At 42.9% G+C, this 14,421-nt stretch overlaps 1 protein-coding gene across 2 annotated transcripts in view; it reads right to left on the reverse strand.

Annotated features, from left to right (window-relative positions):
• Nucleotides 1-14,421, reverse strand: part of fam184ab (family with sequence similarity 184 member Ab) — a 129,586-nt gene that overhangs the window by 53,627 nt on the left and 61,538 nt on the right. For both annotated transcript variants that reach the window (XM_079572015.1, XM_079572016.1), the window contains exons 7-9: nucleotides 10,323-10,458; nucleotides 8,546-8,727; nucleotides 5,258-5,443 (exon numbers count right to left, since the gene is read on the reverse strand). In XM_079572015.1, the coding sequence (XP_079428141.1) occupies nucleotides 5,258-5,443; nucleotides 8,546-8,727; nucleotides 10,323-10,458 (504 nt within the window). The remainder of the gene's footprint in view (nucleotides 1-5,257; nucleotides 5,444-8,545; nucleotides 8,728-10,322; nucleotides 10,459-14,421) is intronic.

A 14,421-nucleotide genomic window follows, 5' to 3' on the forward strand; every position in this document is an offset into this window, starting at 1 on the left:
AATCCTTATGGAAATGCGGCTCCTACAGCAGCTGTCGTCTCTGATCACTTCGCCGCTGAAAAACCATTTAAAACATGTCCTCGTTATTGCAGCTTTGATGCAAGAGAATTCGTGATCAGAGCTGGTCACGTGGCCTGTACATCCGGGGCGCTCTGGAGTGGAGATTAGGCATCTCCGAGAGGCGCCAGTACCTTAAAGCCTCTTTGTGTCAACTTTACTGTTCAAATTTAAAGCCACACCACCCGATAACCCGTCTTGCGAGTGAAATATCTTAAACGTACGGAATATTAGTGCATTGGGTGGCATTTACATATAACTAGACTCAATAAATACAAGAGTTTAGGATCCAAAAAGCCTCAGCAGTCGTGACAGTAAAGTGCTGTCTAAGTGACTGTACTTTCTGTATAAAGTGAGACAAGGCTGTATACTCCGTGGGCTAAGTAAGCAGCGCTAAAATATTCATGGTGGACTTCATGCATTCATTCATTCAGAGGCAGCGGCGGAAGTTCTCCATCCGACGATGGCGTACGTCTCTCTCTCTCTCTCCGTCCCATCATCGTGGCTTAATTTGAACAACTTTGCCTGTTTTATGGGTTTTGACCGCACTTCCTCCTGCAGTAAATGTCAAACTGCCGCAAAGACCGCCATGAATTTAAATTAAAAGTCCAGCAGTTGCCCGAAATGTCAAGTGTCATATAACCGTCATTTTATGATTAGGTTGAATGATATGTTTGGGCCAAGAATGGTGTTTTAATGTGAGGCAACATTTAGAAACAGACTACAAACCAAGTTAAGGTATGAGTTTTACTGCACCCAGACAAATTCATACTTTCAAAAACTTTTTACCATTTTGTAGGAATATCAGTGTAGATTTTTTCCCAATAGGAAACACATATCACTTGAGAACCATCGCAATAATTTGTTCTCATTGGAAAATATTGTCCTATTTTTGACAGATGAATGTCTTGACGTTTAAGAAAGGTAACACTGAACTGACTTTTACTTTTTTTTTTTCTTCTGGCAGCACTACATATATAGCCCCCATCCTGTCAGCTCTGTGGCATCTCGTAGGAAGCCATAGTTAAAGCGTCCCACATCTTTCCGGAAAGCTCTTTCAGGTGAAGTGTGTTTGATTCTCACCTCCGTACGTCGTGTCTCCGTTTGGTGGGAGTGGATTTGCTTTCATTCAGAAATAGCAGAGCGAAGCGTCACTCCCAACACCTGTGTGACTCAGGCGACGGTGGAAGCATATGCCACGTCTGACAGCAGCAGGCAATACGGATATGGGGCTATTTCTGTGCATCTATTTTGCATGGATCTACTCCATCATGTTATCCAATCAGGCTGGCTGAGCTCTCGCACACATGACATTAATGCGTACTGAACGGGAGTGCTCAATATTCTCAGGAGTGTGAGGCATTTTTCAGTCACAGCTTTCTATGGGGGATAGGCTATTTTTAGACTGTAGACGGTTGCACTACAGCTTCCATGTATAGATATTAAATCACAAAACTAAAACATTTTCTCTATATCGCCATGTCACTTTCACCTTTTGCTCTAATAAGGCATAATGTAGCCCATTTTAAAGCAGAACTAAGTAACTCATGCCCCAAGAGGACATAAGCACCACTGCAGGTGTCGTAGCATGCTGCAGTTTTTTACTCATTAATTGTCCGTGAGAGCAAATACTACGCTGACAGAAAAGACAAAGGGAGAGAGGGATATTGTACATCCAATTTCACAATGGAGATACTTTTTATCACTCAAACTTGGCTGTAAATACTGTTTAAGTGGCGCTAGCCCGCAGTTAGCTTTGCCTTTTAGCCTGCAAGCTTCTTCTTCGTGATTCCATGAGTGTGTATTGGTGGTCTCTAACCCACTGCAGGGTTTTCTGGCCAGGGGGAGATGAAAGACCCCCCAGTCATCCCATTAACACTTGTATTACCCCCAGAGGGACTATGAAAAGGATTTATTAAGGTAAACAAGTTACATAGTATTTATTTCATAACATTTCTCCCAATAAATAAAGCACATGTTTTTTAATGGTTAAAACTAGACAGATACTGACGTGTGGCCTAGGTGAATGGGAAGAAAACCTCTTATGGGAATCCTTTACGCAAAAAACGGCACTTGTTGCTAATGTTAGTATATGTAGCATGAAGCTAACGTAGATTCATGGTTAGCATTGGCTGATTTTTTAAGTATTTATGGGCTGTTGAACCACTTTGCTCCTCCATGTCGCTGTATCTTTATTAAGTAGAAAAATATATTGATAATTTAGCACTGGTGGAGGAATGGGAGGAAGTTTTCCCCCTCTGGCTGCTTCCAACATGACCATATGTAGGCAATTCCAAAGATGCTGTCTGTATCTACATCTCTGCTTTATTGTGAGGACAGGTCATATAACATGTTTAAACTCATTAGGTCCTATTTTAGTTCCTTTGTTTTGATAGTTCCCTGCTAATATCACTGTCTGTAGCTATCATTCAGAGCACTTTTGACATTGATACTGCTGGCATGTTTGGAGTTTTAGTTAAGCTGCTCTTATGACCTGGAATGTGCCATGGTCTGACTTGAAAAAATTGATCATTGAACTGTTCTTTTTAAAACTTGGTAGAGGTTAGTGCAAAAAACCTCTAAAATATTTGTTCATTTGGTGAGGACAGTGCATGCTAACACACGTGAGACAAATGAAATGTTAATGTGTCCATTGTCCCACATTCACAAACAATCCCACTCTCATTCATACAGCACCAGGGCGCCCAAGACACACGCAAAACTGTAAATCGTCGCGTCTTTGATTGGACTATCATGGGGGGGCTAAACCCAGCTTTGCATGTGGTCAACAGTGCCGCGTTTATCAAAATGTGCCATACGCTGCAGCGGCGGGAGGTCTGTCATTCACAATCATCGCTCATTCATTAACACATAATAACACTGTGGTTTTCTGGCAGCAAAGCCGACCGTCAGAATCACTGCAGTCCAACAGGCTGTTTACCCTGACACCAGACAGAATGAGCCACAACACTGGGGAATGTCAGGATTTTAGAAAAGCATAGTCCATAACGGCTTGTGCGAGAACTGATAGAATTGTGTGTTTGTTTGAGCTGCCGTTAGTTATCTGCATTTTTCCGCCACTGTCTGAACTCTTCTCTCACTTTGCCTCAACGTAAACACAAGCCGAGAAATTAGACATGTCATTTTCTGTTTCTCCCTATGGTTCCTCGCTGTTTGCATTCCTGTTGTTGTTTCGCCCATTGGCAGCTTGCCCTCCATTAACCTTTCCTCATTTCACACCCCGTTCATCAATGTTTTATTTTCCTTTCCAGTCGCTGCGTTTGTTTTTCCGTCTGCTCGGCTGACCCGTGCTCTTGTGCGTTAGCAGAAAATCATTGTTTCCCTTTTAATAACTGCCTGTATTTAAACTTTCCAAATTGTCGGAGAAGGAAATACGCAAAATAGAACCATGTAGAGGTACAAGGTTAAAAATGTCTAGTTGCTTTTCAAATTGAATGGAAATTGAGCACAAGCTTTAAATTCATAGAAGGTTTATAGGGTGTAACTTAGATTAAAGAAGCCTCGGGAGATTGAAATTGTGCTCCTGCAGTGGAATAATAATGTTTTACATGAACAGTACACGCTTATTTATTCATGATGAGTGTTGCATGCGTGCCTTGGGGTGGCGGCAATAAGGGGAGATGTGAGGCGTCTCCTTGATTTATAATTTTTTTTTACTTAGGCAGTGCCGGCCACTTTGCCACAGCACACTTTGAAATAGTCTGTGAGTGTCGTGACAACATGATAGTAGTGATACACATGAGTGATGTCCCTAAACTTATCCCAGACATCTGGAGCTCCACAAAAATAGCAGTGCTTCCACCATGCAGAAGCAGAAGAGGCGTCTGTATGATTCGATAAAGCAGCTTCCAGCTGTTCAGTCGCCGCGGGCCATAAACGCTGATTACACAACACGCTACAATCTCAAAATTAATCGGAGCCATCTCCACCGCGGAAGGCGCTCAACTTCACATGACGTCCATTTTGAAACACTTTGAAACGCAACATTTCAAAGCCGTTTGGGGTTAATTAAATTTCGCAGTGGACCAAACAATGCCGTGAAGCCGGGTTGAAGCAACACTACGCGATTAAAGGAACAGGTAGGTTACTATGCTCAAGGTTGAACATTATGCTAAATGCTAAAGCTAACTAAAACACCAAGGTGCAGGGGTAGAATTGGGATAGCCAAATGTTATGTTAGCTTACACTTGCTCAATGCCAATGTTGATGTGCTCAGCCGATATTTTTGTACCTGGTCTGTAATCCTGTAAAAACATTAATTTTTGGCCAATCCAGCCTTGGCAAATTTTATTTTATTACTTTAGGTGATTCAATCATAGTTTCTGTCCCAACTTTGATTAGTGGCTGCTAGCATTAGCATACCTCCGTTAGCATTAGCATACTGCCATTAGCATTAGTATACTGCCACTAGCATTAGCATACTTCCATTAGCATTAGCATACTGCCGTTAGCATGAGCATACTGTTGCTAGCCGCGGCATTTTGCACGGCAATCAAAAATACTATTGCGGAGGTTTAAAACTAACTCTGCGATTGAATTCCCCAGGTTCTGTGCTTCAAATTTTTAGTGAAACTAACCAATTTTAGTCAAACTTGTAGCTAACCAATTTTCCTCACGATGTTTCTCTGTTCCCCTGAGGCCTAGGAGGACTCACTTGAAAGCCATGACTTCGCTCCATCAAATGCAAAAATTGGGAAGTCTCCATCACTTTCGATCCCGGCGATATCGGCTTTCATTGACGCTAGATCGGCCGAAAGCTGACATTGTAAAATCCCCAAGTATTGGCCCGATATATCCATAGGGTTATCATCCCCATAGGGCTGGTACAATTATTACTATCTCTGTCATTTATTGAACGATCAGTAAAAAATACATTCCACATCATACAGCGCAAGGTGAAATGTGGAACCGAAATATGGATAAAATAGTTTACTAACTATTAACTATTTCATATTTACACTATATTATTCATAAAGGATCAGTGGCATTACACTGTTAAGTCCTACAGCATTAAAAGTTACGTATGATTCACCCTATGGAGAACCTGTCAAAGCATATACAAAACCCTGTCTGGCAGCCATGACACGCAGAGACCACAGGCTTCAGACTTGAGACGTGGCCATTTAAATGTGGCCTTACATAACGGGCTCCTGTCATGTGTGATGTATGGAGCACTCACAGCCAGCAGCCGGTTCTTGTCCTTCTCCGCCGTGTTGAGCGCGTTCTCCAGGCTCAGGCGGTGCTTCTTGGACACCTCCTCCAGCGTCTTGGCCTGGCCGTCCTTCATCTGGCTGGCCTCCTCCTCGTAACGCGCCCGCATGTTGCCGATGTCCTTCTCGTGGGACGTCCTCTCATCTCGAAGAACCTGCAAGAACAAAACAAAGGGCCGAGTTAGGGCAAAGGGGCTTACGCTAAGGTTAGTAGCAGGCGTGACATGAAGATACAGCACCCAGACTTAATGGTGTATCATTCAGCTGTTTTCTTCCATCTCCAGAGCAGAATTGTTTATAACAGTTACATGCCGTCGATCAATCTCAGCTCTGCCTGTCATTCCCCTTTGCCGCTTTACATTCATCTGCGTTATTGGTAAAACCCCAGTGTGTGTCTGAGTGCGGGCTCCATCTGTGGACGCTGTAATTGTCTTATTGATTATCATCAGTGAACATCATGAGGTGGAATCCAGATGGTGCGCTGACACAGGCTCGGCTTAGTCTGCCTTTAGCATCACAAGCTGTAAAAAGCAGCGCGTTGGATTCAGCCACGCAGGGGTCATGCTAATTCACAAGTGCGTCTGTAGACAGGGTAGAACCATATTGCTCTGCTAAAATTCTGTTAGAAAAGCTTTAGACGGGAGACAATATCAACCACAAGTACTTCATGAAGTATGTATGAAACGATAAAGGCACAGAAACCATTTTAATAATCCAGCAAAAGCTTTTACAGTAACCATAATAACAAATTACCCTTGACTTTTATTGGCAAAGTTAACAGGCGTCACCAGAATCGGTAATTGAAAAGTTCGGTTTGTGTCATGTCTGCGCCCGGGGCTTTCGTGAGGAGGCGTCCATCACCGTGGTTACTGCTGTGAGATCATTTGGCCAAACAAACCCAAAGGGAACATACCCGCCACCCCCCACCCGCCACAGTGACATAAACAAAAGAGAAAACATCCCCGAGCCCCGTGTAGCCTTCCTCTGAGGGAGGACACTGGAGCAGAGCAGCTTCACACCGGCCAAGGATGGAACAAAATACTGACATTTTCATCAGACTTACTTTTGGAGCAAGAGGTAGGAGTGTTAATTAGGTGGAATCTTTTTGGTTATTTACTCACTTTTTGCCATTTTATTCCATTAGACGGTGCACCTCTCAAAATGATTGACCTTTAATGTGGCGCAAACCCTTTATATCCTCAACAAAACCATTCTGCCTGGATCTACATCTAAAAAAACCTCCACATCCCACTGGCTCCTCTAAATTGCACTCGTCCCCCGGGCACCTTAAGGATGCGATGCTGATTCGCACAGCTTCGCGATCTGCCGTCATCGGGGGCGGCGGCGGCTTGGCGTGTGCGCGCTCGCCTCAGCGGGGCGGGGGGCTCTTTGCAGCTCCCACAGGATCACACTGAACAAATGTCAGCCATAAAAGTCCCGCCAAACACACATGAGGCAGCCACACTTGACATTTACCGCCCGCTGCGACCGCCGCGCTGACTCCACGCTTTTTTTTTTTAATGTCATCTGACCTTTCAGCGTCTTTGTTTTCCTAAATACTTACACTATCCGAAGTTGCAAAACGCAGTGACGGACAGGCTTGTTGGGATAGTCAGGGATTATGATGATTATTATGATCATTTATTGTCAGATGTATGCCACGCACACATGCATTACAGTATATCTTCCTCATTATGTTGCTTGGGAAAGGAAAGGCAGAACTATTCTCGTTTTTTACCTATGCCTGCGCTGTAGGCTCAGTGAAACAATACTTGGGAGTCAAATGTTCCTTTCACGGTGCTAGGGGCTTAGCAGTGACCTCACAGGAGGACACAGGGATAACCGGCTAAGCCCGGGCACACGGGGAAAAAAAGACTGCTGTGACAAAGCGAAAATAAATAAAGCAAAAGGGATTGAAAATAGAACTAGTTTGTTGTATTTTTTCAGGGCGAATAGGCTTTAGGTTCGCTCCAATGCTCAGAAAAATTGATTTCTGTTTTGGCCTTTTACTGTTCGGAGGCTGAAGTCGGTAAAATGCGCGCCCTTTGTCTTAGCCGTGCAGAGGTTTGGCTGTGTTTATTTATTCACAAAGACTTGGAGCAAAATGCGGGGACTGAAAAACAGTGATTTGTTTGCTGGGTTATGCAGTGGGGTATTATCTGCAGGGTGCAGGTGATGTACACTTTAGTACAACACATTGCTTTTATCCACAGCAGTTCAAACAATTTAAGCAAAACTGTACCTGATCTTTAAGCAACAAATCCACAGAAAAACATCATTTCTACCAAAGACTCCAAATGCTGTTTATAGAAAAGGCCTTTTAAAAGTGGGTCACAGGGATTTCCATTTTTCCTAACCGTGTCCAAGGAGTCTAGACCTCGATGACACAGAAAACACCCAGAGTATTTCATGTAGTAACTTTATCTGCTGACTGCTAAAGGCTTTATGAAACCTCTACTACGGGGTAAACACTAGATAAAGAGCTTTGATGTGCTTCATAAAATCCCAAAGAATAGAATCCTTTTATATTTGTGGAGAAGTTCTAGTCAGTTTTGATGATCTCCAAACACTGGGTCTATCCACATGAAACAGGGGATTAAAAGGAAGTGGAATTATTATTATCACAAAGGCACAATTGTCCATTGGAAGAACATCAAGCAGGCTAGATGAACATCACAAATGAGTGGACCCAAACCCTCCGAAAAAGGTTCAGCATTTGCTTGGTTCTTTTTTTCCTCAAAAACACCGAAATGCCCATACAGTAGAGTGAACCATGCCCCTGGCCTCTATATGAAATGGTGATCACAGTTTTTTCCCTCAATCTTAAGGTAAATTAGAAATGAATACACCTGCAGCACAGTGAAGGCTTCACAAGAGGCGCTACAGGAAATCAAAAAGAGACAAACGAAGAGGTATCCGGGCAAGACTCGCAGCTGAGCCACACAAATCTTCTATCCCTACAGTTGTTCTGACTAATGCTCGTTCACTGTATAATAAGACAGACTATAATGGTTAAAATTAGCATCATGTTGCCACTCTACATTCCAAACAGAGTCGAGAATGCTACCTACTGTCTGGATACAAAATGCAAAGTCATGCCCATCACCAGATCCTCTGTTTGGGAGATGAAAACATTAAGTCTGGGCTGAAGCCGGCAGAAGTGCAGAAGTTCCTCTCTGCATTGTAACAAAGTGTTTACTTATTCATCCCGCTCCCCTCCAGCTGCCTGTGTGATGTGAATACAAAAGCCTGCGGACCTTCTCTAAAGACTGGATCTGCTGCTTCTGCCGCTCGTCCAGCGCCTGGCCCTGAGTGAGCGTGGCCTCTCGCTCCTCCTCCAGCCGCACCACCTTGTCCTTGAGGCGGCTGCGCTCGTTGTCCAGGTCCCGGATGGCCGCCTCCTGGGTCATCTGGGTGGCCTGCAGGCTGCTGATCTGACCTGCCGGGGAACACACACACACACACACACACAGGCAAGGGGAGGTGTGAAATGTCACTGTGGTTTATTTGGAGACCAGAGGCGACACCCATTTTGACTATAATGGGTCAGTTTATATATTGTTTGTTTCTTTTACCTTATAGTTTGATTTGTTTTCAAAACTGTAAATAAAGAATCTTGTATTTATGTTGATTTTTAGGTGTTAAATTAGTGATTACTAAAAATTGCAGCCCAATGTTGACATTCCTTAGGGAAAACTCCCATCTTAGTGTTGTATCTTCTCCCCAAAGGACTAACTTATCTGTCTCTTGGCATAACGTTGCCTAAAAGAAGCCTTATGTTCCACAATTATCAATGTGCCTTGGCCAAGTTGTTTCTTTCAAGCCTTATTGGCAGTCTTGGCTCTCCATGATCCCAAACTATTCTGCATTTTTGGCTCATTTCATTGTTGCATACACATAACTACATTTTGGCACATTTTAACAACAATTGATAACATGATACAACAATGTGCGCCACAGAAGTTTTTCCATATAAACATAGAGCGCAGGTGATTCGTTTTATGCATAAACATGACCAGAGTCGTGCCACCTGATGCACAAGACATTAATGTACCTGCATTTGTCAGCCAGGTTTTAATGAACGGAATAAATCACTGTTATCTGCCGTCATGTAAAGGCCCTGGCAGGTTATATAAATGAGAGCTGTTGGTTCACACTTTTATTAATGCCTCTGTCAGTCGCATTTCGCATTCTGGTCTTCTATGTTTGTAAACCGGCAAACGCACAGGCTCAAAAAAACCCTCTCCCTTTAGCAGTGAGCCACTCCAAGCAGCAAATGGGTCTGCAGTTAATTAGGCCATTGGGTCGATATCTTCTATGAAATATCTTGTGTCCATTATGCATTGAATCTGCGGTGCTAAGACGGGAGTTTGGGCTTCTACAAATGATGCGTGTGATTCTTGTTTAACCTCTTAACCCTCGCCATTTTCTATAGTTTTTACCCAAAACCTAACACTTCTGTACTGGAGCTTCTTTCTTGTTTTTGTTATCACGTTTTGGTCATTTTTTATGTGTTTTTGATCAAGTTTTTGTAGATTTTTTGTCACATTTTTGTCTTGTTTCTTTTCCACATTTTTGCCTTGTTTTTGTCATGTAATGTAACTGATCAAGCCATAAAAATGTGACCAAAACATGTCAAAAGTGCAACCAAAAACGACGATCATAACGAGGAAGAAGCTTAGATCAGTTTCGTAGGCCTTAGCTTTCATACGAGTCCGCAAGCTCCAGTTGAGAAGCTTTTAGATTTGGGTAAAGCCGAACTGGAGAACATGCAAGTCTATTGAACTCAACAAATTGTTAATTACATTCCTTTCCAAAGTGGTGCAGCCCTGCGAACAACCAATGAAGAGCCATCGTGAGATATTAAATGAGACGGTAACATGCAGGAAGCCACTCGCGCTAAAACCCAGCATAATTGATTGCATACAGGAATGTGGCGTTACTCTGCCCGGCTGAACGGCCATGTGGAAGCGCCGCATTACACATCTGGGAAGTGCTAAGTGGGTGTGATGTGTAAATGTGTGAAAGGCGTACTGGCTTTGAGGAGGATTTCCGTGGCCTGCTGCTGGACGCGGTCTCTGGATGCCTCCAGCTCACACTCGGCCTCCTTTTGGCGGATCTCCACTATCTCCGAGTTCTGGGTCACTTCGTCCAGCTGCCTGTTCAGGTCCTGGACCGGAGTCAGAGAACAGCGGGCACAAGAGAACAGAGAGTCAACACTGTAGGGCCGTACGCTCAGCTCGATTAGCAGAGGTTAATGGCGGGAGAGTGGGAGGAGAGTAAACGGGAGCGTTCAAGTGGACGGTTCATTTTCAGATGGTAAATGGTGGCTGGACGGATCTTGGAAAAATGATATTTGACACTGACTGATCATTTTTGGGTGGCTTTTGCAGAGGCCAAGCTTCAAGCCAAAAGTATAGCAGTGCTTGGTTGCAAATCTAGCAGGTTGATGCCCCTGCACTATCTGAAGCATCGTTCACTCAAGATAGATACAAGTGTGGGCATTGTTTATATAAAATTGTGTCAAAAAGACCTACTACAGGAATAAAACCAGTGAGTTTATTTGTATAAGTTCTTCGGTATCGCTTTAGATTAAGGTGTGCTTATTAAGTATTAATAAGCATTAGTAATCGTTTTAGGGTTAGGTTTGGGGTTAAGGTTAGGGCATAAGTATAAAAAGCAGTGTGTTAATCCTTTACAAGCATATTATTAATGCTTATTGATACCTTATTAAGACTTAAAGAGACTATACAGAGTTTAAAAATGTTAAAATTATGTATTTTCCTCCCCCTACATGTTCCAGCCATGTCCTAAGGTGTAGAATGAGCTCAGACCTGTTCACCACAACTGCCTCTAAAATCCTGCACTGTCACTCAAAAAGGTGTTAATTCGGGTCCGAAGTGCCGTCATGCACGAGCTTGATATAGAAGCTGCAGTTACACGTATGACCTGAGGTGGCAGTAGTGAGTATAAAATGATGAACTTGTGTCTAGCCCCTTTAACAACCACACCTTAAAATAAAGCGTTACCAGTTCTTCTTAAATAACATTAAATTCCCAACTAAACTTGTGCTAGTGTCTTGTAAAATGACAGTATCGTTTCCGTCTTGTAGTTTTTCTTCATTTATCAGGCCGTCTAAAAACTGTGGATCATTCCGATTGTATTGTTTGTATTGTTCACTTGTCACCGAAAACTATCTTTGGAACTTAATGAGCTTTTCCTTATGTCAAAATAAAAAAAGCAAATTAAAAAGATTGTTTGCCAACACATATGCTGCATATCGTTTGAAATCTCTTAAACTCTTCACTGAATTGGTATATTTTTGCGCCAATGTTCACAGTTTGAATCATTGCCATTTCAACATGCTCCAGATAAATAGTCTAGTCTAGTCTAAAAGTTAAAAATAAATAAATAAAGTGTTTTAGGATTCAAACAGGGCAAAGAGGAGACAGACAAATGCAAATATGAAAAAGGAAATGTGAAAATTATTCAATATCTGAAAAGACAAGGTTTTAAAAGTTATTGCATGTGCGGCGCTCATACTGATGCAAGGAACATAAATGATGACTCCTGGTTTTTTAATAAGAACCAGACTTGGGGGGGGGGGGGGGTGCGGCGTAATCTGGTGTGCGCTCCTCCGGCCTGAATCATGAGAGGCAATTTCACATCTTTCACTCCTATCAAACAGGCAGCCTCCAACTTAATTACCGCTGCCACCACAAAGACAATGAAACGCACTATGATAATAACCACAGAGGAGCCGCTCGCAAATTAAACCCGACGTGTGTGAAGAGGTGAGCTCAAGTGAGGCCGATGGGGCCGAGGCCGGTAGGACGAACTATTGACCCCTGTGTTTGGAGAAGGCACAGCCAGTCCCTTTAGCCTCTGTCAACGAGCAGATTTGATCAAATATGTTCCTGTGCTTCCAGCGGCAAACTGATTTGAATAATTTTAATACAAAAATAAAAAGCCATTTGCTATTAGTGCTAGGATTTATGGTTCTTGTCTAGGAGCCGGGCCCTTGGGAGCCGTTCATTTCAAAAGACGGGCTCTTTCAAAAAAAAAAAAAATGTAATAATGCGAGACAGATAACTCACAATATCTAAGGCACTTTCTCTGATATTTACGCTGTGAAAAAAGTGTTTGTGTATCAAATCTTGCACCTCGACTAATAAAAAGAGGCTGCAACTGTCGGACAAATATTTTTAGTGCATTTAGCTTTGACTTGTGTCGCCTGTTCCATTGTTGGGCTGATTGTTGTGCTCGCTCGGGGGAGTTTCTGGGTCAATTTGACAGAAAAAAAGATCAGATTCTTTTCACAATTGAGATCCAGTTTGAACTGTTCACAAAGAGCCGTTCGAAAGAGCCGGTCAGTCAAGAACAAGAAAGTCACATCAATATTTGCTAGAATAATCTCCTATAAAAAAATCTGTCTTTTTAATCAGTGATACAAGAACCAAAAAGTGTAAATATATATACTGAAAAAAACGTAGAGCAGCATATTAGGAAACTATAGAGCAGGGGTGTCCAAAGTGCGGCCCGAGGGCCAAATGCGGCCCTCATACCAATTTTGGGTGGCCCACAGCCTTCTTGTTTTATTGCCACACATTGCCAGAGATGGTCTTTTTACTCCAATTTTAATAATTCCACGCGATTAAAACCTCAAAAATGAACATTTATTGTGGGACTGAGCTGGCATTATGGTTCTAAGTGTGTGGAATGGTTTAAACCTCTCTTAAAGAGGGGGTATTATGCTTTTTTCAGCCACATAGCACCAGTCTATATCACACTACAATGATGACGAAACCTTCTGTTGGTCTGTCAATGCAGTAAATTAGAATAACTGCCTTATATAAAATTGCTCTTTCAAAATGGCGTTAGCAAATGACTTGAAATAGGCCCCTGTCTCTTTAAGAACCTCTGACCCTTTTAGACACGCCCCCTCCACACGCTGTCTGTGGCATCACAACAACACTGCGCTCGTCGTCTCAACAGTATTGAAACTACGATCGGTGCATTTTAATTTTTATTGTTGGAAAGGAGCTACTGTTTATCACTTTGTGAACAATGGCCACACAGGATATTATTTGGAGACGAACCTTCCACACCGGACGCTTGGAAGAGGCTCTTGCCTGAAAAATAACTGCTGTTTGGAGGCTATCTCTTTGCATCTGCCATGCCCTATGGATCTCTAACTATACCCCCATGGACGACACCAGGATCTGCAGGAGCCCATACGATTCAAAAGACGGACATTATCTGTGCAGGTGGACAGTGGTTTTTCGAGGTTACCCCGTTAGCTTGTTATAATCGACTACAGCTCATTGTTGATGAAAAGTCTGCAATAAACCACAAATGTGTAAAGCCAGGCTAATTGTGTGATCATCGTAAAGGCTGCTTCGAGTAGTTGCTGCTTTATTGACATTATTTGTGCATAATATGCTGCCTGTTTTCAATGAATGTTGTGAAGGTGAAGGTTGTTAGCTTGGCGCGGCTAATAGTGCCTTAGCTCCGGGAGAAAACCACTCGGCTACGACTCACTGTAGATGAAATGTGAGCAATAAACTACAAAATCAACAAGCCCGGCTCAGTGTGTGATCATCATAAAGGCTGCTTCAAGCAGTTGCCTGTTTTAGTGACGTTTTCAATGCATAATATGCTGCTTGTATTCAGTGAATTTTCCCGTTAGCTTATCGCGGCTAGCTTGTTAGCTCCGGGAGAAAACCACTCGGCTACGACTCACTGTAGATGAAATGTGAGCAATAAACTACGAAATCAACAAGCCCGGCTCAGTGTGTGATCATCATAAAGGCTGCTTCAGGCAGTTGCCTGTTTTAGTGACGTTTTCAATGCATAATATGCTGCTTGTATTCAGTGAATTTTCCCGTTAGCTTGACGTGGCTAGCTTGTTAGCTCCGGGAGAAAACCACTCGGCTATGACCCATTGTAGATGAAATGTGAGCAATAAACGTCCAAATCAACAAGCCTGGCTCCGTGTGTGATCATTGTTAAACGGTTCTTAATGTGTGTGGTGGTTTTATTGACTTTATGTGTGCATATCTCTCGTTTTCACATGACTTGAGGTTTAGCTTAGCATTAGCTTTCTCCGGAGGCTCTGTGCATCATCAAGGCC

The sequence above is a fragment of the Gobius niger genome (genome assembly GCF_951799975.1).
Source record: "Gobius niger genome assembly, chromosome: 15".
NCBI classification, from domain to species: Eukaryota; Metazoa; Chordata; class Actinopteri; order Gobiiformes; family Gobiidae; genus Gobius; species Gobius niger.